The 24,498-nt window shown below is 40.2% G+C and overlaps 1 protein-coding gene across 4 annotated transcripts in view; it reads right to left on the bottom strand.

Annotated features, from left to right (window-relative positions):
• The window catches only part of LOC111875331 (DNA topoisomerase 2-binding protein 1-A), a 50,798-nt gene that overhangs the window by 16,975 nt on the left and 9,325 nt on the right, over nucleotides 1-24,498 (bottom strand). For all 4 annotated transcript variants that reach the window (XM_023871487.2, XM_023871489.2, XM_023871488.2 and 1 more), the window contains 12 exons: nucleotides 21,650-21,851; nucleotides 20,666-20,890; nucleotides 17,398-17,541; nucleotides 14,677-14,759; nucleotides 14,187-14,350; nucleotides 12,965-13,094; nucleotides 9,753-9,903; nucleotides 7,482-7,712; nucleotides 5,781-5,965; nucleotides 2,614-2,780; nucleotides 1,367-1,572; nucleotides 95-651 (listed from right to left, as the gene is read on the bottom strand). In XM_023871487.2, the coding sequence (XP_023727255.1) occupies nucleotides 95-651; nucleotides 1,367-1,572; nucleotides 2,614-2,780; nucleotides 5,781-5,965; nucleotides 7,482-7,712; nucleotides 9,753-9,903; nucleotides 12,965-13,094; nucleotides 14,187-14,350; nucleotides 14,677-14,759; nucleotides 17,398-17,541; nucleotides 20,666-20,890; nucleotides 21,650-21,851 (2,445 nt within the window). The remainder of the gene's footprint in view (nucleotides 1-94; nucleotides 652-1,366; nucleotides 1,573-2,613; nucleotides 2,781-5,780; nucleotides 5,966-7,481; nucleotides 7,713-9,752; nucleotides 9,904-12,964; nucleotides 13,095-14,186; nucleotides 14,351-14,676; nucleotides 14,760-17,397; nucleotides 17,542-20,665; nucleotides 20,891-21,649; nucleotides 21,852-24,498) is intronic.

Raw genomic sequence — 24,498 nt, 5'->3', positions numbered from 1 at the left:
CAGCAGAGAAAATTCTCATTCTCAAAACTTTTCCCAACTCAAATTTTGAACCAGAATTGCATTTCTGCACATGCCTAGTGCACCAGTATCTTACAGTGCTGAGCTTCCTCTTCCTTTCTGGAGGGCTCATTTCCTTCTGGAAATCCGGAAAATTATCAATCCACTTCTTCCAGTTTTTTCTTGTCTCAGGTGAAGGGTTCGGTCTCAGCACTTGGCCATATGGAGTTTCGGGTGTGGAGACAGAGAAGGGTCCCTTAGGAGTTGGCTGATTTGGATCTCCTGGCCAACCTGTATCACTTTTTGGAGTGGATCCTGCTGACTTTGGTATGTGCAGTGGAGATTCCTGGCTAAAGCCATGTTTGTTTTTGAGGGAAGGCATTATTTGGTGATCTTTTGGAGAGCTTCCCTGTTGTTTGGCTGGGCTGGCAGGTGGGCCCATCACACTGTTAGTTTGCAGTTCCACAATTCTTTTATTGATTGGCTTCAACTCTGACTTCGGTGTCCGTGTATCTGCAGGACTATCTTGGTGTTGATCTGCAGACACCATGGGAGACTGAATTTTCATACTACGCTTCCCATCTTTCACCTGGACACCTACTGGGCAGTCAGTCTTTGGTGTTTCAGTAGTTTTGTTAGCCATACTTGCAGAACCTGGAACAAGGAAGCAAACTGTTTCTTGTATAAATCATTCAGGGTACATATATGAGGAGATACCACATATACCCACATGCAGATTACCTTCATGTTGCACATAGTGACATAAGAGTGGCACTACAACTTAAGGCTACCTCCATGCCACTGTACACTATAGAAGACTCTTGATTATCAATATAAGTATGCTGACTATTAACTGCTGAGCTTATAAAACCCCTTAGGTATTGATTACAGCTTCCCACAATGACTGAAGTGTTACCTCTTTAAGTTATGTGTATCATCAACATTTTACAGTGATTTGCAGAAACTGTTCATCTTCTTGCCCTGTTGCAATTTCTGGTTTCATTCCTTCAACAATTTTTGCACTGGGAAACTACAGATGAACAAGGGTGGCTTTCTCCTGTGTGTCCCTTCAGGTTGGGGGACTCTCAATTTTGAGACAGTAAAATATGGTCAAAAGTCCCATGGGACTCCAACCCAAAAATGACTGTGATGGCACAAGGGCCAGTAGCAAATATACACAACAGACCCATCCTCTTGTCAGAGAGGGTGCCCCATATCAACAAACCTGCAACCGTCTGATGGTAATAAAAATCTGGTCTTGGGCCCCAGATGGATGCTTGACACCAAGACAGACTGACCAACTGACGATCAGTCATAACATAACTTTGACTCTGACAAACTAAGAAAAAAGATGATGTGGCATTCTTACATGAGCTCTCTCCAACAAGATACGGTTCCTCACTCACTTGCCGCCCCTCCCTTGCACAGGCCAACAGCCACTCATGATTCACGGCAGGCAGTCCCCACTTCAGAGCAGCATTGTACTTCTGGCTTCCGGGCTCACAACAAACCAAGTGAGTTGATGCTAATGCATTCTTCTTCTCATTGTTCTTTCGTGCAAATGTCTCCTGGGTTCTGTCACAAGAAGTAAAATATTATGAAACATGAGAACAAAGCTTAAAATCAAAATACTGGATGAAGAGTTCTATATTCTGGAATATAATGCCATGTAAAAAAAAGTAAAAGTAAAGCTATCCCTGTCACAGGCTGTAGAGGCCCATAGGGTTGTGAGATGTCGAGGCTCCCATATTATCTAGATAATCGGCTCACATATGGCAATAAGGTTGTCAGCCTTACGCGTCAGCTGCCCTTTACCCTCAGGAAGATTCCTGGTACTCACTTCCGTTAGAGGTTGAGTTGACCCCAGGGCCACAGTGCGGCTGGAAGGATTAGGCTATTGCAAAATTGAACTTCATGGAAGCTAACAGGAACAACCACTGGCCACCATAAACAAAACAAACAACTGCAGTGCTGTGTCTACTCAATGCAGACGGAAGATAAGCATACACTTCACCTGATGTGATAAATGTGACATCAGCCTGTGTCCTATAGTGTGCTTTAGGGGTTATCACATTAAAGTGCACTTGTGATGGCAGTAACAAGGTATGGGACCCCACAGGAGTCATGCAGTACACAGGAGAACAAAACAGGCACATGCTACATTTATCTTTTATCTTACACAAGTCTTTGGCATATAATAAATTACAGAATTAAAATTTCTGCAGTGCCCATAATCTATGCTTTGTTTGCTTCAAGTTTTTATACTTTATTTTGTATTTTGATAGTCTTGGGCAAATGTATAAGCTATGTATAAGAGACAGCTGGAATTAAAATCTGTAACTGAAAACCGAAGCTGAGACACGAATAAACTCTTTTAATGTTAAATTAAATTATTAGGAACTTAAAAATGATGCATCTCTTGTCATACCTCATTTAAAGTAAACTTTGTTTTCATATTTCCAATGTTAAAATTTTCTACAACACAAAGGCTATTCAATTTCTCTCTCCAAACTTTCAATCTGTGTAACACTGTTCATTAATGATGGTACTCAGCTGCCTGACTGCATGGTGTCATGCCCCAGAAGACCGTGATCTTAGCTAATGACTTCAACTCACATAGCTCCCAGCAACTGGGCAATAGCAAAGATGAAATCCCTTTCCTTTCCAGTGTAAGAACTGATGCCAATCACACAACCAGACAATGGCTTCTTGTTCAGATCAATGGATATTGGGTGATGATAATACAGCACAGGTAACAACTCATCCTGATGATGGCAGTCCTCCTGCAACACAAACACAATCCCATGGAGCACAGTCCTTGAGAAACTATCAGTAGCTCACTACTGAAGACGTTCCACACCCTTCGCAGAACTCAAAGACTCATCACTGTGCCCACAAGAACCTGCCACTGGTCTCTATCCTGATCCAAACAAATCCACTCCACTCCCTCCCCTTTATTTCTTGAAGTTCATCCCATCTATTCCTATCTCACAAGAGGTTTATTTCCCTTAGTTTTCCTGCCAAAAATGTTGTATGTATTTCTGATCTCACTCCTTCTTTCTAATCTGCTCCATCTCGCAATCTGTGACTTGATCTTTATATAGAGGCATGTAGACCCACTGCTGGGCTAGGACCACACCAACAACTGAACTACAACAAGGAATGGTGTCTTCTGCACAGTCCATGTTGAGATGTTTGAAGTGGGACAAGTTGGGACCTGCAGTCAGTGGAGTGGAGTCAGCTGGTGAGTGACTTAGTTGAAAGCTGCTGTAGCTGAAGCCAGGGACAGTTCTGGAATCCAGAGTACGGGGAACATCTGCCATTGGAAGCCACTACTGAGGAATGGCTAGGGAGGACTGAGAAGAATTTATGTGTCCTGTGATTACAGTGATCTTTGGGGTGTGTAACTCAGTGAGACTGTCGTAGTTATTTGTAGTTATGTTCTGCAAGATTCCAGTAAATCCGATCACCAATCCAAACCCTGTCTATATTCACTCATACACATGATAATATTAGTGTTATGGGGGGGGGAAGAAAAAAGAGAAAAGAAAAGAAAAGAAAGGGGAAAAAAAAAGAAAAGAAAAGGGGGAAAAAAAAGAAAAAGAAAAGAAAGAAAAGAAAAGAAAAAAAAAGAACACTGTTCATTATGCGATTCTCTCCAGCCACGAATACAAGCTGATGTTTATTTGGTGCAACACAAACTGCACTTAATAGTCTGTGAGATCAGAGGTCCTCACTGCAGTGAGTACCTATGATTACAGACTCCTAGAATGTCATACCGTGTAGTCTGGTAGACAGGTGCCAATGTTTCACGACAGAAGAGGGAGGCAACAAGCTTCTCCTAAACAGCAGTAACGAGACCTACCAGACAGAACAGCTTCACATCCCAGAGGTCAGTACTATTCATTTCTTTCATACACCTCCTTACAAGGCTGACATTCCCCAGAGCAGACTTGTTGGTACACTGCACACACTTAACATTGCTTACTGGAGTGCATCTCTTTTCTCTATCTCATTCCCTGTACAGAACATCTCTATTGCTTGTAAAGCAGCTGTGCTTCAGCTCACACCACCTCCTCCACATTGGTTCCCTGTGGTGACTTCCTCACCCATCTCTTGCCCCCTTCGCTACTGCCATACAGTACACGGTGTCTGAGGGCTGGCAGAGACCAATCTTTACTCTTGGATTGGTAAGATGAATCATTTGGTTTGGACTTCATTTTAAATTCCTTTTAAGTCTATATTCAAGCAACTCACAGCTGGTGATAATTCGGACAGAATACATCCTGAAATTCTGCACTAATGAAGGCAGAAAGATACACCTTATAATAGAAAAACACATAAAATTTAAGACACCCCAGAAATTCAGAAACACACAAACAAGCATCCTACTTGTTTATCTTCAAAACCAATAAAACTTAAAGAAAATGCATATTAAAAATAAATGCACTTGAAACACATAGTTATGTGCAAAGTGGTCATTACAATTGTACAACTTAAAGCAAAATTGGAACAGCTTAACAATTTTCTGTCAAATTCTCGAATACCCAGTTTCAAGAAATTCATCCAACAGTTCTCGAGCTGTTTTATGTATGCAGATGACTGGACTGCACAAACTTAATACGTACTGTACAAGATTATATATGTGGAGATAAGCCACAAATGGGATAATTTGTGTATATATAATTGGGAATATACTATATTTTCATTGTGTTACGTATTGTTGTATTATATTGTGGCGTGTCTGCTGAAAGCCAGAATTGTGAAAGCCCTTGCTAGGGAACAGCTCTACAAACATGCACGCTGTTAGGCAATGGCTCACTAGCTGTCACGTGATAGCCGCAACAGACACACATGCAATAATGGAAGATATTTTTTTCTGTGCAGTCAGTGCCAAGGCTATATAATGAGGATGACAGCAGTTACAAGAGCAGGAGACTGGTGTCAGAGGGGCACCAGCCTGCAAGGACATGAGCCTGGAAGTAGAGGAACACCCAATGTTGGAAGACATTACCAAGCAGAGCAGGGAAGACTATGATTAAGAACACTAGTCTTTGTATGAGAGTGATATGTAAAGTGTAGTCATGAGTTGTTTGTTATAGTATCTAATAAATCCAGTAATCAATCCAAACCCCATCTATAGTCACTCAGTCACATGACAATATGGTACCTGAAGTCCTCACAGAGGTACCAATGTTTCACAGGAACCTTGCTCAACCTTCCAGTCTGAAGATAAAGGCAGCAGGTTCCTCCAAAATGTTGGTAGCTATCTACCAAACTACATGGTGTCACACCCCAGGAGACAGTAATCTTAAAGACTACATTACTTTCTAAAGTACAGTTCAGCTTCCTGTTTCTTCAGCATCTATTTTAATATCATCCTTCCATCTATGCCTATGTCTTCCAAGAGGATTCCTCCTTTCAACATTTGTGACCAAACTTCTGTACACATTTCTGTTCCCTCCTGCTTATGTTACATGCTCTGTCCATTTCATGCCTATTCATTTGATCATCCTACTAATGCTTGGAGAAGAGTACACATTACAGAGCTCATCATTATGCAATTTTCTCCAGCCTCATATTTCTTCATCCTTCTGAGGTTCAAATATCCTCCTCAGCATCCTGAGTTTAAACACCATCACTGACACTTTCATGCTTTTCCCTTAGTGCAGGAATAAAGTTTCACACCCATACAAAACTAATCTGTAGTAAACTGTATATGCATAAATTCAAATGGGTGTTTATAAATGGCTCAGTCGGGAGAATATCCAAACATTACTCACCACCCATATATATGTTACAACCTCAGTGGCTGCCTGTGATAATTTAGCCCCATGCAAGGGCACAACTGCATAATCAGCAACTCCTTTAAAGCTCTTGCCAACTACACGTCCACCACGGGATTCAATGGCATCCTTCAACAATTCTTTCTCCTCATCATCAAAATCGATGATAAAAAAAGTTAAACCTGAAATTGAAACACACTGAAAATTATTTCTTTACTAAAGTACCTAATAAACTGCACAAGTGTATACAATAACAATCTGTTAACATACTGTCGACTAACACTGTCTCCAAGATGTGGTTGGCTACTCTGTCCGAACAGCCATACAACATCTCAGAAACATTCTGAAATCTGAACTCAGACTGGGCTAGAGCATTATCTCATGATCAACAGATGACAGCTGCATGATTTTGTGATCCTTCTTTGAACAAAGAAGGCATTTCATATAAAAGGAGATCCAAAATGAAGATAGCGATGGAAGAGCAGGGACAAGCTACCATTAGAATAAAGCTAAACAGGGCAGCCAAGGTACAATATGAAGAGGTCTTCTATGAAGGTTCAATAAAAGTACAGTACTGGATAAATTCCTGGTATATGAGAAGGCAATACCTTTTGAACTCTTAAATACAGTGCAATCCCAGTATAACGAGAATTTATAAAATACATAAAAACACTTATTTCTATCGATCAAAAACAATATAAAAAATATTATAACTGTGTCACTGGCATATGGAAGTATACAACTTCTCTCTGCATGCAATGCCAATGAAGACACAAATGAAGAGATAATATCGGTAGAACTCCTGGGCAGCACACCCATATTAAGGTTAATGCTCACACCTGGCAGAAGTTCAATACTTACTAATCACTTTCCTTCTCAGCAGCATTGACTGAAAGCAAACATCTTTTCGGGTGATACATATCATCAAAGCAAAAATGTTAAGTCCATGAACTGGCCGCACCACAGCTCAAGTGGTTAGTCACTGGCTTCCCACCGGGGCGGCCTGGGTTCGATCCTGGGTCTGGTCAAGTGGGATATGTGGTGGACAAAGTGGCACTGAGGCAGGATTTATCCGAGTACTTCACTTTCCCCTGCCAATCTTCATTCCACCAATTGCTCCACAGTCACCTTCACCTATCATCTGGAGCTGGTACAATAGACCAGAACTGGCCACAATACAAGGGGACTTAGTCCCACCCCACTAGCAATAATAATAATAATAAAGTTCATGAACTGATACACACATAACACTCTAGGAAGTGATAAGCCTCACTGAATACATGCAGACAAAACATTTAATGTAACTGTTTCGCATCTCCTGCATCAAAGTGGTGCATGTCACGGTTCTAATGAAATTTGAAGACATGCATATACAGACATGTTATATGAACATATTACACATATAACAAATTCATATGTTTTGTGACAGCTTTTAGATGCTTACTGGTGACAAAAAAGAGGGGGAATAAACATACCCAGAAGCATAAGGGATCAAACTTGAGATCTCTTCACTGTGAGTCTGCAAGATTATACCCTCCACTACCAGGTTCCTGGTTCCTTCATCTGATATCCCATATTACGGTCACAAATGAAAAACTTCTAAAGGCTATGATCAAGACCCACTGGATAACAGGTTGAAAAACAAGTATCAAGCCCTCTCCTTGTGTTATCATAATTTGAAAAGCAAATGCCACTCACTATTGAATACAGGTGTAACTGTTGATTCTGTATACTGTGTGCTGTCTTGTTCTGATTGGGTGTTCAGGTCTGGATTGTGACATACTGCTGCACCTTGCCCGGTCTCAATGTCTCCATCAACTTGTCTTTCATTAGGCCTTTCTTCTGCTTCAGTGACAAATGAAGGCTTTGACTTTCCAGCTGACTGCCTACCCTTATCACCTCTTTCCAACTCTTGAAATGCACCACTCTCTGCAAAATACACAAATTCACATCAGTTAAGTGAAATGGCACGATACCATATGCAAATGCACATGTGAGAATGGAACATTCTTACATTTGTAAGTTGTCTGCCACAACAGGATAGAAGAACTTACACATGAGGACAGAACGTTCTTACTTTTGTACGGGTTTTGATTTTATCTATTTTATCGATAGGGCCATGCCACAGTTCCAGCAATAAGGCACCGACTTCTCACCACAGTACCTTGTGTTCGGACAATAAGAAATGAAACCTAAATCAACCCAGTCCAACAGAATTCTGATGACATTAGGTTTCATACATGAAAACATCAACAAGTGAGTGCACGTGAGATTTATGATGGACAAAGTGACAGCTGAGCAGATTTGTCTTCAAGTGTCTTAAGTTTAACTTTGACCAGGCACCACATTATTACATCTTTAGTGTTTAAATCTGGGGATTTATCTCTGCCCTGGCACCCGGTAGGCCACTAACAGGACAGACAGTTTCATTTATCAACAGTGTCAGTTGTTCACACTACATGCAGTGAATGGGAGGATGACTATTGAATAATGAACTGCAAAGGATTTGGGAAGAAAGAATTGTGACCTAGCATTTGCCTGGAGAGATTAAGGAAATCACGAAAACCTTGGTCAGGATAGCTGGTCTGCGAGCCAAGGTTATAACTGGTGACCTCATGAATTTAAGGTAGGAGAGCTAACCATTTGATCACAATGTCCAGTGCTATCTCATTTTCACTACCAACAAATGGTTTGGGTTGGTGGACACAGGCCAGGGGGGAATACAACAGTAGGGACAAAGTGGAAGCCTCAAGCAGTCATCCCCAGTAGCATCTGTACACAGTACCACCTCACAGTGGAAGGGCGAGGGTGACCGTGTGATCCAACAATTAAACATCACAGCATAGAGAAGAGCAGATATCACAAGATGCAAAAAGTTTAGGCATGTGCAAGAGTGGCTTTTCAGTTGAATATGAGAACTTGGAAAAATTCTGAGAATTAAGATGGGAACAAGAATTATACTATACTAGACCAATTATCTCACTGTGAACACAATTTAAAAACTAACCATTTTCATGGTGCACCAAAGTGGACTACTTTCCCTTTTGAAACTAGACGCTTCTTGAAGGAAAAATGTTCATAAATGAATGCATTTTAAAAAATTTAATTCTAGGGCCATGTCTTCTTTCCCCATGGGCAAAAAACAACAAAGACTGATTTCACTGACAAGTTTATTTGTGCTAGTACTGCCACTCATCATGATTCTAATGGCTTGGGTAGTTTGTGCGCTGCTGTGGAAGGCAACAGTAATTATCAAAAAATTCTTGAAGTCAGACTGAAAGAGCAATGTCCGAATCAAGTGTTGTGGATGCAACTATTGTTGTTATGAATGTAATCAACATTTAATTAGCTATTACATTAGATTTATTGCTTTCTATGGCAACAATTTTGTAACCAGTCATCTCCCCTTGTTATTCCAGACTGCAGCATATCTGGAAGCTACATGCCCTCTGGTCAGGGTGAGAGCAACAAGCCAAGATCTGTGCAAATAACAGCAGAGTACTGAGATGCAGGAAGACCTCTAAAAGATTGTTATTTTTTAAATAATTGTAACACTATTTGAACATTATTCGAGAAACATTTCTAAGGTCGGCATCACTAAACCCATATAAATACCCAGTGACCACTGTCCCTAATTTACTTTCCGATCTCAAGACATGTGTCTCTGCATGGTGCAGTTGCTTCTCTTATTAGACGTCAGCCACTGTCCTTCCTCTGGCAATCAGTTTGTCCTTCTTGGTTACTCATTCAACTAGTGTATAGTTATCTTGTACAATAAATATCTTAGTAACTTACAGCTGCAGTGCTTCGCACAGCCTGAATTGTTTCCCAAGAGAACCGCTCAACCTGCCAACCTGCCCCACCTCAGGATAAAACACAAGATCATGATTCTTTCCTCCCTTTTATCTAAAAAAATTCAAGACTTGTGTAAGTTTAAAAATATTTACACAGTAAAATAAATTACTATACCTGAGAGTGAGTTAGGTAGATACTGATCCAACAAGTCAGCAGCCACAGGAGGTAACGTCTTGTCGGTGTTCTGGATGGAGGGCTTCGAATCACTAACAAGTTGGAGGCAGGGTACAGGCCTCTCATTTGGTCTTCGTAACAACTGAAGACCCTAATGGATGAAAGTTACATTTCATCACAGCACTGTAACTCTGATGAAGGTTAAGTTCTCTTATGACTATCATGCCACAAAGCTGAGTAGTAGAAGACATGGAGCATGGGATATATGAACAGTGGACAGCCACAAGAGCATCCAATGAACATGAGGCTGATAGGCTCCAGTTTGGATGTGATGGAGACAACGAGCACTGTCTCCCTGGAATGGAACCCAGATCATATAGTGACATCCAATCACATCAAAAATGCATTTACTAAGGTCTTTCAGTTCACTACCAAACACCGCTGTCGGTAACAAGCTCACATAGCATGGATGATACAATTATTGTTGGATACAAATTAGTTAGTGGAATGACACCTGGCAGGTGAATCTAAAATACTCAAACAAAATATAACCTGGTGCCACTCTATCCACCACAAATCCCAAACAACCTGACATTGGCTGCCACACTGAGAAGCCAAGGACTAACTGACAGAGCTGCGTGTGTAAATTAGAGGGCAGTGGTGAACAACCTTTCCTGCAAGAGGACCAATTCAGGAAAAATAAAAATGTTTGCGGGATGCATTTCAAATGATAACAAAAAACTTTCTTTATTACTTTACTGAGTCCTAAGGAAGAAAAAATGTACACAGCTATCTCTTGATTTACAGAAGTAACTTTTTCCATGAAACTGTTTGTTAGGTGAAACTTCCTAAATAAAAAATTACATTCCCACTACTTTACATGTGAAAGTCACCCACTCATTCATGAATCCCAATAACAACAACAACAACAATAATAATAATAAAAAATAAATTATTATTATTTAACACATATGTTACACACACGCACAAGGGTGGACAAAATAATGGAAACACTACAGATACTGTACACATTTCTTTATTAATACAGTGTTGGACCACCTTTTGCCTTAAATACAGCTGCAATCCTTCTTGGAATGGACTCATACAAGTTGAATTAGAGATGTTGGAGATTACTCACTCTAGTCTCAAAACCTGACCAGAGTGGTTCAGTGATGTTCAAATCTGGAAAATGTGCTGGTCAGGGAAGATGCTGAAGTTCACCGTCATAGGCTACTGCCTAAATACTCACATGGAAACTAACCGTTTATTACAATAATCCCCTAGACTTCACTCTTTCATCCAAATAATTCCCTCAGTATACAACAAATTTTTCTCAAACTAGGTAGCCTGTAACAAATATGATTTTCAATTTCTTGTTAACTTTAATAGTCCATTTTGTAGTACTTTTCAATTTGCTATGGATGTAAATATATAATTTGAAAAATGTGTCTCTGAGAATTGCAGGAGACACAACTGCCCAAACCTGTTCAAAATCACCACTTCAGTATTCAGTGACAGTACCGAACTCATCCTAAGAGATTACAGTGTAAGCACAATGTACAAGGGTTGCAACTTTAATAGTGGCAACACTGCTGTAGAGACGCCATGCAACGGAACCAAATAATGTCGCTTATACCACGTTAGTTACATACTTACCTTACCTCAGAACAAATGGATTCTCCCTTCCCATATCACGCGCATGTGCAGCGATGAGAAGAACAGAGCCTCGTGTTAGCTGGTGGTCTAATGTAGTGTTGTTATGATGTTTTCGAAACAGTAACAACGGAGTTGGATAAAGATTGAATGTGCCAGAGGCCATACAGCATGACAGTGTCATCAAGGTCTTCAAAGAGGCTTGCGGGGTATCTGCATTGCCTTACAGAACAGTGGCAAGGTGGGTAAAAGCCTTCAACGAGGGATGCCAATATGTGGCAGACATGCATTGGCCAGGTTGTCCTAGTGTGAGTGAAGAAGTGTATGCTCTTTCCGCGTTACTGGAGAGTGATCGACGCCATACAATTCGTGAGCTGGCCCGAGAGACAGGATTAGTGCATATGACTGTGCTTCACATTCTGAAGGAACGCGTGGGCATGAGAAAAACTGCCTCATGATGGGTTTTGCATGATTTGACAGAAATGCAGAAATGGCAAGCTGTGACTGATTTGTTCAATCGATGGGGCTGAGAAGTGCTGTACAATCCACCATACTCCCCGGGCTTAAGCCCTTGTGACTTCGACTTGATTCCTAAGATGAAAGAACCACTTCGTGGCATTCGCTTCAGAACTGTTACAGAGATTCTTCAGGGAGTAGACCGCTCCATTCGAACTATCAACACAACAGGCGCTGCTAAAGGTATCCTACCACTTCCACATCGCTGGCGATGGGTTGTACACAATGCTGGTGACTACATTTAAGGACAGTAAAACTTTTAAACATGCATCTATTTTGTATCAGTTGTAAATAAATAGTTGCCACTATTAAAGTTCCAACCCTCGTACAATGAATATTTCATTTTAGTAAACATTTTCTAATACACAGTCAATTTCATTATGTTACACACAGCAATATTCATCAGTTTCAAGAAGAGTATTTTCTAAGACTCTTTGCTGTAACATGTGCTTTTCTCCACCCTTTCTTAGTTCACATGAACACACATCATATTGTTATAAATTCTTGCATAATAAAGTTCCACTGTAATCATTAGCATCCCAATTTAAAAACTCTCAATAAGCGCTAAACTAGGAAAAACACTTACTTCATCCTCATTCTCCTCAGTAGTGGACATAACGAAACCTGTTACAGACAATACCAAACCGAATCTTACCACTGTTTAATTTGGATTTTTCTAATCCTGTCAGAGTTCATCCTGTTCATATTTACTTTCCAGTGTCTTCTGTAGTGTTCTACAAATTGTTATTTCTGAAATTTTTAGTTCTACCAAACTTTCTTCATTTTCCAATGATTCAAACGGGTGTAACCTGCAGTCCTCCTTCTAAACCACAATTTTGCTAGTATCTTCTCTCATCAATTTTTCTTGTGGCCCATCATTCACTACCACAGGATCATACTGATCTAGGAAGTGTCTTATAAATTCATAAGCTAATTCAAGCATGGATACAGGCAACAGAACAAAAAGGAGCATCTGTTAACAAGTACAGTCATCTTAATAGCCACTAGCAGAGCAGGCAGACACATATTAACATATAAATCACCTTCTTGCTTAAAGGAGATGGTGGCTCAGCTGGCTGTAGCAATATATCGGTACATAAAAATTCCTCTTCAGAAGCAGGGCATCTTAGCTTCATGCTCTCCAACAACCAGTCCACTGTCACAACATATGGTCTGCACAATACATGTAAAAAGATTAAAAGTTCTAATGAATATGTAATCTCTCTTTTAACATGTAACTGAAACAAAGGCAGTATTATTTCCATACTTACTGCTGCTCACATTCATTTCTGGTTCACTTCCAATGAAAAGCTATAAAAATGATCCAACCAACTTAACTATGCCTGCCCACACGTAATGACTTGAGAACCTTCGATGGATTTTCATTAAATCTGATATAGGAGAATTTTGCTAAAATCTTTTGGCACATTCCAATTCTGATTACAACCTGCACATAACAGAAACTTCACATGAAGACCTAAACATATTTTTGTGGCAGCTTCTCCATTAAACGTTTACCAGAACAAAAAGTTCAGAATTAAAGTTGTAGACAACAATGAATCACACATTCTATACCCAACAAACTTTTTCTTAATTTTCAGATAATTAAAGAAAAAGGAGCAAACACCATAACTGTTATACTGTGGACACATTCCATTATTTGTTTTACATATATTTATCCTCTTTTGACTTATTTCTCTCCTTTTACTTTTTTAACACAAGGAAAGTTGACTAAAAACAGAATCCAGACAACAGACACTAAATTTTCAAGAAGTACTAAGGGAAAAACAGGAAGACACAGAATCAGAACTGAATCTTTCGGAGAATGTGGAATTAAAAATTTGTTAACAGAGTAGAAACTAATGCAGTGGTCCGGCAATGTGAAAAGAATGGGTACAAGGATACCAAGAAGAGTAGTAGAATTAAAATTTAAAGGCATGAGACCTACTGGATGATCCAGAAAAAGGTGGTTCATTCAGGCACTAGAAGGCATTAAGAAGAGAGGAAAGAGCTATCAAAAAATCAAGAAACAAACATGTGAGAAGACGATAGATTGGGAGGCTTTTCACCCATCATCCTTCAAAAACAATGGGAGGAAACCACAGACTTTTAACCATCTCACAAATACATTTTACATGTAAACTTCAACCTTTAACAGGAAAGTGCAATTCTTAACTAAGCTCCTTCCAAAAGAAATGAGTTGATGGGGCTGTAACGAACACAGCACATGAAGGTTCAGCAACTAAAAGCAAAGAGACACCATACCTCAAACCACTACACTTTAAGGCTTTCAGATCGGCAGATACTATGTCTCCAACAATAATATGGGTCACAGAGTCTGATATTTCATTAAATCTTGTTGCTCCTCCTCCATTCAGCACACGACGTAATTTCTCGGTTTGCTCGACGTTGAATCCACTTAAGTACACCTGCAAGGAAGCAGCAATAGCATTACCAATTTCATGCCTCCTTCTGTACCCAACCGACAATCTGGAAATGTATTTGCTTCCTACTTTAGTGTGTGAAATTTAACATAATTTTCATCTACCCTGACAATATTGCAGAATTAAAATCTTTAAGGTGTCTACATGGGGGACTGGATTTGTACATTAAAATGAGGCAATTCTTATATGGAGGGAATTTTATACTGTGACAGCTGAACTGGGACCACTGGCACTGAATCAAGCAACACAGGATGGGCATTCCACTGTATTACAGTCTCATGTTTACAGCACAAACGTAGCAGGATACTTACATTACAGCCATCTAGAAAAGATCCTGCCCTTTTAGCTTCTCTCAAGTCAAGCTTTTCTAACGTTTCCGAATATCGTGACGCACCTGAAAGGAATCACATATCTTAAGGCAATCAAATACATGTACAATGCAATACAATTTATAATTCATTGTATTTTCATACCATGTATTTTATAATGTAACAGTTATCAAGTATCCAGCTTTACTATCATAATGAAATTGCAGTTCAATAATGAATGAATATAGTGATCATGTGTTTTGCCTGATGATGGCTTTAAAAGCCAGAACATGTAGCTAAGGTAACATTAACCTCAACCATTGTTGTGTTACTACAGACTCCGACAAAGAATTGTATATAATAACGCAACAGGACGCAAGAAATGAAAACAATTAAAGAACTTGAGAAATCTGAGATTTGAGATTCTTGCATCAGTGGATATTAAGAGTAGTCTTCTGGGATATGATGACATGTAATCTCGCATATGGTTACCAACATTTTTTCACAACCTAATGCCTCCATCTTCAAGGCAGAGTGAGGCAACAGAGGCAGCAGGTACCTAAAAAAGTTGGTAACCATGTATCAGACTAAACAGCATACATCCCAGAAGACCACATTCTTAATGTGATTATTATTACCTAACCATGTGTAGACACTGGAATTTAAATTACTTATTTTAAATCTAAAAGGGCAAGTCAATAAAATTAATTACAATGCTCATCATCAATGTACATCTAACATACATACAGGAAAATGTAACTTTCCTACTGTGAAGCTAATAGACAACAACTGTACTGTACTGTATACTCTTACCAATATGTACAGTAGTCAAGGCTGTAAAGTGATGAGCCCTCCCAATCCTTTTTTTTAAGGGGGGGGGATATTTAACAATGCTTTTGGTACCAAGACTCTACACCATAAAACAGTGGGATGACAGAAGAATTGCAAAGGATTTGGAAGGAAGAGGATCAGCTAGATGAGATACTATCCTGGTGTTAGTCAGGAGGGACTGATGAAAACCATGAAAAACCTAAGCCAGGATAGCTGGTGACCCAGCTGTGATTCTACCTGAGCCCCTTCTCAACACAAGTCTTCAGCATTACCTCCAAACCAATCTGTTTGGACCCAGTCTTTCTGCTTCTATAAGCATATGAATAAACTTCATAATTATCTAATTTGAGTGTTATTCCTTCTTCAAAGTTTTTGCTAATAAATACTGTAATATTCACAAAGGAAGCAAACATATCCTGGGTGAACTACAGCTGCTTCTGCTTGCATTTTATGAGAATATTTCAGTTACACATGTAAAATAATGTGAGACAGAGACAAATACACAGTGTGTCCAGGTTCTGTTAGGACTGTGTTCATTAAAAATACAAGACGTGAATTATTTTCACAATTTCACTCTTTTTATTCAAAGTAGTCTCCTTCTGAATCAATACATAGCTGGAACCGATTGAAAAGTTTTCAAAAACAGTCACTGTACTCCTTTTGTGGAATCGCATTTAAAACTGCAGTTCATTCCCTTTGGATGTCCTGGATGGTGTCATGATGGTCTCCTTTCATCGCTAACTTAACTTTTGGGAACAACAAGAAATCTGCTGGAGCCAAATCTGGCGAAGGATGATCAAGGACTGTGATCCATTTTCGAGGAAAAAATCGCGCACACTCTTTGATTTGTGGAGTGGGGCATTGTCGTGGAGAAGCGACCAGGAACCTTGCTCTCGATATTCAGGTCGAATTCGAAGAATTCTCACCAACAAATGACTGAGGGCTCCAAGATAATAATCAGAATTCACTGTTTGACCTTCTGGCAGAAATTCCTTTGGAATTGAAGAAAATGGTTAGCAGTGTCTTTACCTGACTCTTTTACATGTGCGCTTTCTTTGGTTTCGGCTTCTTTGGGCTCAACCACACTGCACTCTGCTGCTTTGTGAGAGGCTCATATTGAAAACACTATGTCTCGTCAGCAGTAACAATTGATTTTGTAAATTTTGTATCGCTTTGGGCCGACCGTAACATGTCTTTGCAGTGTTCCACTCTGGCATATTTTTCATCACCTGACAGCGTGTGCGGTACACACCGTGCACAGACTTTCCGTTTGCCCAAATCCTGAGTCAAAATTTGATGCACAGTACTTTTTGGTATTCCCAAAAGCTCCTTGATGAGTCTTGCAGAAACACATCTGTCTGATGCAAGGATTTTGGTCACTTTTTTCACATTTTCTTCAGTGCGACTTGTTCTCGGCTTTGATGCACGTGGAGCGTCTTCAATGTCCTCCCTGCTGTCATGAAATATAGCATACCATTGAAAAATGTTCAAGCGACTCAAATAATCACTACCGTACACATTTTTCATCATTTCATATGCTTCTCTGGCTGTTTTGCCTAACTTCAAACAAAATTTGATGTTGGCTCTCTGTTCAACCACCATTTTCCGACGAGCGTCAGAACAGTATTGTTATATTCAAGGTCAGATCACGTGATGCAGCGATGCTTGCGCTTTGAAATTATAGAGTCACAGCTGAAACTTCAAGAATCTTAATGCCACAGCTCGCCAACAGATGGCATTGCAGGACAAAATTTAAAAAATGAGTCCTAACGGATCCTGGACACACCGTGTATATTCATCACACTGTACTGGGTACACAGAATATATTACAATTTACACAGTGCCTCTGTGTCCAAAACAGGTCACTCCATTTTCAGAATATAATTTACTAACCTGAGTGTTTTGCCTGTGAATTTCTATTTACAGCATTGTTCTTTGTAAGGAAACTGTGTATTGTAGAATCTGCAGCTGTCTCATTCACATGTGTGGCACAACCTCCTGCAATAGTGCTTACCATGGAAAAGTCTGGCAATGATCCTGAAACAAAGGTAACAGAAACTTTATATATAAACGTCCCTGCTCTGTAACCAGTCAACTGCTGGGTCAAAGAAATGAAGCTCCAAATTTAAAAGACCAAGGATATCATAATATGCTCCTTGGTAAGGACTATCGCACACCTCGGGAAGTAATGACAGGCAAGTATGCAGCAATAATGGGAAGATTAGATGGGAAATATCAGAGAAACTTGAAGGAAAGCTTTATGCAGAGCCACTTCATCTGCAACAGATGTCACATGAAGTCATCCATGACTGAATCCAAGGCTCTGCAACAGGAATGCATTGTCTAACGTCCTGAGCTACCATAGGCCCAAAAGCAAAAACAAAGATGATCCTAAAATGTATGTAATATGTAATAAAATTGTAGTGGCTTGAAAACAACCAACAAGAAGGTGAGGCTTCAAAAAGAAAGTTCGTTCCCAGAGATTTCGTTTTGTTACTGTTAAATCATGGAAGATGGGAAAGACATGTTTATTTTATTTGTGACATCAGGAATCACTCAGTTCAATGCCAAATGGTAGGATAAATGAATAATAAACTTGAAAGTATGTAAAAGGAAGCAGGTGTGGCCTAAGTAGACATACTACCCCAATATTTGCCTGGAGGGACTGAGAAAAACTGCAAAAGAAAACTTAGGGTAGGCTGCATCCTGGCTGAGATGCAAACCAGATGCCTTCTAAACACTAGTGAGAACCATTATAGCTTCAGCCATGTTATGTGTGGCAGGACATGCAGCAAGAATGGGAGAACTGATAATTAAATAGAACATTATGATTGCTAAGCAAAGAGATGCCCAGGTTTAGATGGAGAACAGAGTAATACGAAAGAGGGTTAACAAGACACATGAGGTAAGCAACAATAAACTTGTGATGTCACATGGATCATGAGCTCCTCATATGTAACATACAATTTAATTGAAAATGCTCTAGAGAATAAGAAGGATGGGTTCTTCAAATGAACAGGCTATCATTATTGCATATTGGCTGTTTATATAAAAGAAAATGTGGTACAGAAAAGACTTGGTACACCTATATTATTAATGAAATATGACACATAGTTCTGATGTATTGGAAAAAAAAAAAAAAAACTCACGATCAATGGTGCAGAATTTAGCCACAAAAGTTTCAAGTGTTTCCTATATACCATTACCTAAGATACTGAGAAAATGGACAAATATTATTAATTGGCTGCTCCTCTGCAAGTTCTTCACCTATTCAAAAATATTGTGGGACTCTGCATGCAAATAACCATTCTCATCCTTCACTAAGTTACTTCTACGTTGGTGACCTCTCTCGAAGTCATTTATTCCTCCATACAGATCTTTAATGTACTTGTTGCTGTTTGTAGCAAGCTCATCAATTCTGTCTTTCAGACCTTCCCTCTTTTTATTCCTGAAATGCCTGCTGGCTTCTTGTCTTATATTGATCAGATTATCCCCATTTTGCTTGGATCCTGTAACCACTGCAATCTGGCTTGTTTCCTTTGGTCTAATAATTCTGAACACCCTTCATCAAATCATGGTTTATGCTGCCTCAATTCATAATAACCAACTCTCTCTTTGGCAGATATTTTGATATTCTCTCTAATAGCTTCCCAAGCTTTACTAATATCCACCTCAGTGTCTAACTCCTGTAAAGCCATGAATCTATTTGAGATTTCAACATGAAACTGCTCTTTACCTTCTACCTCATTTAAATTCTAGAGATTGAACCTCTCCATATGAACTCTGTGTATTGTTTGTTTTCTCACTGTCAGTCTCTCCCTAACTTTAGCCAGAACCAGAGAGTGGTCGGTATCACCATCTGCTGCCCTGAATCATCGGACATCAAGTATACTTGAATGCCATCTCCTATCTATAAAAAAATGGTCAATTTGGTTGTGAGTCTTTCCATCAGGATTTATGAATGTTACCTACTTTGGCATTGAAATCTCCTAACAAAAATTTCATACAGTATTTAGGGTATTTATCAAATACATGTTCTAGTTCTTCAGAGATCATGTCCTTCATATCATCAATTTTATCCTCTGTTGGGGCATGTACATTCAGAACGATATCATACCAGTGACCTTGAGTATTATGTACAACATCCTATCATTAACAAACTCTACCCTCTTAACTGCTGATACGATTCTCGTATGTACGAAAAAACCTGTACCTAATTCATGGTTCTCATTCCCATTTCCATAGAAATATGTATATTCACCTGCTGGCTCAGTGCCACCTCCGTCCCATCTGACCTCCTGTACTCCCACTAGATCTAACTTTCTGATATTTCTTCTGCCACTGCCCGAGCGAACCTGCCCTTTATATATACTTCTAACATTCCACGTACCAAATCCATATCCATTTTCTTTCACCTAGGTCGTTTATCCAAAGAATCCGTCCAGGTCCGAGGCTTCTCGTGATCTTTCATAACAAGCTAATTTTTTATGGTGGGGAGTTGCTAGCTTCATGCCCAACCCCCAAGCTGGAGGACCACTCCTTGTCAGCTATCCACGACTGTTTATTTAATATATTTGCAGCTACCTTCCATATCTGGAGGTCATCTCCTGCAACCACAACCTGAGGACATGCCATGATGTGGTGACAGGGGACCCACCTAACATGGGGGGGGGATGCTACAGAAAAGAATTGCATCATTCTAGTAAGATATTTATTGTATGTTTCATGAACTGCATGTGATGTCTTACCTCCATGGAGGACAAAATACCAAAGAGAAATAGAACATGAATGTATGGACTGGATTTGAATGTTTCAGGACAGTCCAATGGCCAGCTTTAGTGAGAATGGTAATGGGGTTTTGGCTTCCACAAAAGGAACAAAGTTTGCTTGACCACCTGAGAATATACATACATACATACTTGTATATTTCAAGGCATACTCTGTACCCCGCAGTTCATTAATATTGTCTAATGCAAACTGATGCTGTTATTTTCATGTTACAAACTGTGTGCAAAACTTCTGGCATGTGGAGTCAAATCCAGGAGAGCTGGAACAATGCCTGTGAAATTAAATTCAAATGTGGAGAAATATGGAACAGTGAGAAAGGGCAAATCATCCTCCAATTTATTCTAAGCATATGAGCTATCAGTATCATACTCACGTGTCTCATCAGGATTCGGAGTTGAACATTTGACAACGTTTTTGTGTGCCAACAGATGGGGTTCTATTGAGACTGCATAACCTTCACAAACACTTTCATGAACCCAAGATGGAAGGATACATGGCAACTTCCATTCACAAGCATACTTGTATTTTTCTCCAGTTGGATTAGTAATGATGAGCAGTTTCGTTTTCTCACACTCTAGCTGTCCGCTGAAAATTCCACCTAAATGAAAAAACGATTATGAGATCAGTGTTATTTCATGACATACCTCACACAGAACAAGACCAAAAGTCTGTCAATATCAGATGCTGATGCAGCAAGGCATCACTGGGTTCCATTTCAAACAAGGTCTGTGCATTCATATGCCAATGGGAAATTCAAACGTACTCAGAGAATACACCTCTCACCAGATGGTAGAGGTGATGAGAGGGTGGTGAAAGTGTGATGAAATAGGTAGAATCATGAAATAAGATTTCTCACTTCAAGAGCTTCTTAGTTTTTTTGTGTTCATTTCTTGCCATCCCAACTAAATCCCCACCCAAATAATGCATAATTTTCACCAGTTCAGTGTCTCTCATCCTAGTGTTTTACCCCATTTAAAATACAAAAATCCAATCTGTACAGGAAAAATGTACCTCCATTTAATAGCATACACAGGTCATCCAGAAAGTAAAGACTGTTCACTGAATAAAATCATTAAAGAATAACAAAGAAGATATGGCATAATACTGACAAATTAACCTACAAGGGCCCAAATGCACTGAGAAGCAGATTCAGAACCAGCCAAGTCACATATGCTATTCACTATGACTGCAGCCTTCTATGATGTGATGCAGTATTGTCTGGCAGACAACTATCACCATACTGCATGCTGTCACATTCAAGAAGACTGTAATATTAATATTCACTGCCACAAGAACCTCGAATATCAAATGTTATAAGCCAAACAATTTACAGTAAACTGATCTCTGGTACCCTCACCATTATCATTTATCAGTTTCCTGAGTTCTTCTTTCTGCTGCCTGGGCAGGTTTGAGCAAGTGATGGTAAGGCCATGAAACACAGGACATTTGTAAACTTGGAATTCTGGGTCAGATGCATGAACATTCCTCTTGCAACTTGCCTCCCATACAGAATGTACCCAATCCTGAGTCATGACAGTAAGACTTCTCTCTACTGCTTTCTGAAACAAATTAATACCACTTACCTTCATCTTACATTACATCTCATCAAACGCTGCATTTAGATTTCTCTACTTTCATCACAGTCTTGAGGTACTGAGATCCTTGCGACATAATTAAAAGGCTGGGTGCAGAATGTAAATATAATAAGAAGTTTTGTGAAGAAATTATAACTCTTCCTCCTTCTGTATAGAGAAATCTTCATGGTGTAACCCACTGAGACACACTGACAGGTACTGCTTCCAAAGACTTCAGCCACTTTGATGGCAGTAAAATGTCAGAAATTAAAATCAATAACACAGAAGTAGATGCAGACATGTTCTGAAAGGAAATAAGTGGAGAGATCAAGAGAAAAACCAAAAAGTTCCATATTCTTTCAAATTGTAAGAGCAATATTATGGAACAGACAGACACTAAAACAATCCCCATCCCCCCAAAAAACTGTGAAGTATATTGAAATCATTTTTGACTAAATAATTTGCAACATGGACCCTTACAAAAAGAAACAAAAGCAAAAAGGCAGGCAAGAAGTAATGAAGAAGAACAAGACAAGAGGAAATTAAACGTGAAATTTCTAGAGAAGTGTACAGTCTTTTGGATTTTAATGCCATACAGTATGGTAGAAATTAGCAGTGTTTTGGAGAAATGTATCACCTCAATCTTCAAGGTAAAACAGAAAGTCAAAGCACGAATCCAGCACAAACCAGGCTGCAAACTAGTTTTTATCTTGGCTTTCCCTTCGACCTTGAACATGAAGGGAGTGCACTCAACCCTACCATTGTGGGCTTCTACTGTAACACATCATGTTGCAACCCTGAACATTATACTCTTCAGTGTGACAATCTCAAATCAAATTTAGAAAAGAAGTCAGAATCCAAAATTTCTGAAGAGGTGAATGAGAAACATCTAAATTATGTTGACCATGGTTGAAGAAGGAATAGTACAAGCATGCCAAGAAGGGAATTGAAATTAAAATTTAAGGAAATTGGGAAAACCAAGCGAAATGGTTCACCAACGCAGTGGCAGACATCGGCAAGAAACTGAAAATGAAAGCCTTTAAAAAATAAGAGGGACAAGAGACTTTTCATCCATCAACTCACATAAAATGGAAATGATGACTGAAGACAAAGAAGAAAACAATGGATGCAGTTTTCTTTTCCAGAAATGTTGTAATAAATAGTCTTCGAAGAAGAAAGTCGCGGAATAGTCTTCGAAGAAGAAAGCTTCGGATCGCCCGTCTAAGAAGTCAGTTTGGAATATCCGTCTATGGAGTCAGCCTCGCCGGAATATTGTGAGCAGTGATTGTAGCACTGCAAGTGTAAACGCCTGTAAAGTGTGTGTAAAGCGTGAGCGAACGAAATAAATTCGCTATATCAAAGAACGGCGTGAACTTATTTGTAGCGTGACAGACAACCAAACACGCTACATTGGTGTCAGAAGTGGGATCGAACTTTAACACGCGCCACACACTATTTATTGTGCATCGAGTACCTCACTGATATAAAATGGAAATGCAGCAGATACTGGAACTCCTGCTGGCCATGCGAGAAGATAGAAAAGGCTACCAGGAAAAGGTGTCGGCCGATAGAAAAGCCTACATGGAAGAAACGGAGGCTGATAGAAAAGCCTGGCGGGAAGAGATGGCTGCCTGGCGAGAAAAGATTGTCGCAGAAACTGAAGCCACCCGAGCAGAAACAAGAGCCATCCAAGAAAGGACGGCCGCCATGCGAGAGAAGAGGTTGCAAGCCAATACGGATGCCTGGCAGGAAGAGACGACAGCCTGCCAAGATGTACTGGAGCCAGTCTCAGTGAACACGAAACCTGAGGCGACGCAGGGAGAAGAAGTCCCCGTAGATGACGCCCTGAGAATACCGGTCGGAGAACCGAAGAAAAGGCGTAGGGACCAGAAACTGGCCGCGGAGTGCCGCCGCCAGACAGCGAAGGATGCAACAGGGTAAAATCGTGGGCCCCAAAAGGAATTGGCCATCACACACAGAACGACATCCCGTCGCGCGACAGTGGCACGACGTTGGAGAAATGACTCCAAGAAGGAAACCCCCCAGGGGACCTTCGGATGCCAGCGTAAAGAATTGACCGTCACCCGACAGACAAGACGCCGAGAGAAAGCGGCACGGAGAACGCCAATAAACAAGAGGATGTCCCTCCATGCAAAAGTAGCACGACGTAGGGGACACACCATGGGGACCAACCCAACTTGGAACAACGTCGCAAGGGGAACCCCTAAATGGCGAAGGCTCGAGGAGGATCCAGAGGGGAACATGAGAGTAAAAGACGCATGCACAAAACAGCGGCTGCATCCAAAAAGTGAGAGAACAGCCAGCCGGACACTGAGGAAGGCCATCGGGTCAAAACTTGTGAAGTTAGCAGTGGGACTTTCCAGCGAGTTACCGAAAACTAGACACTGGACACTGTGGAGGGGTCGACCCCCTCCGAAAAGGAAAAAGGGAAACGGCCCTTATGGGAGGAACCGGTAACTTGGAAGTACCGGCCTCCCCAACAAGGATGAATAGAAAGCGAGTGAATGTAAAAAAAGGCGACCGACAAATTGTGGACCACGAGAGGGCTCAGGACGAGCACGCCTGAAGAGAGGGGCGGATGCGGTAAGATGAGCAGCGCAATAAGACTCGC

The sequence above is a fragment of the Cryptotermes secundus genome, unplaced genomic scaffold (assembly GCF_002891405.2).
Source record: "Cryptotermes secundus unplaced genomic scaffold, Csec_1.0 scaffold1789, whole genome shotgun sequence".
NCBI classification, from domain to species: domain Eukaryota; kingdom Metazoa; phylum Arthropoda; class Insecta; order Blattodea; family Kalotermitidae; genus Cryptotermes; species Cryptotermes secundus.
This window is presented reverse-complemented; position numbering and strand designations above follow the sequence as displayed.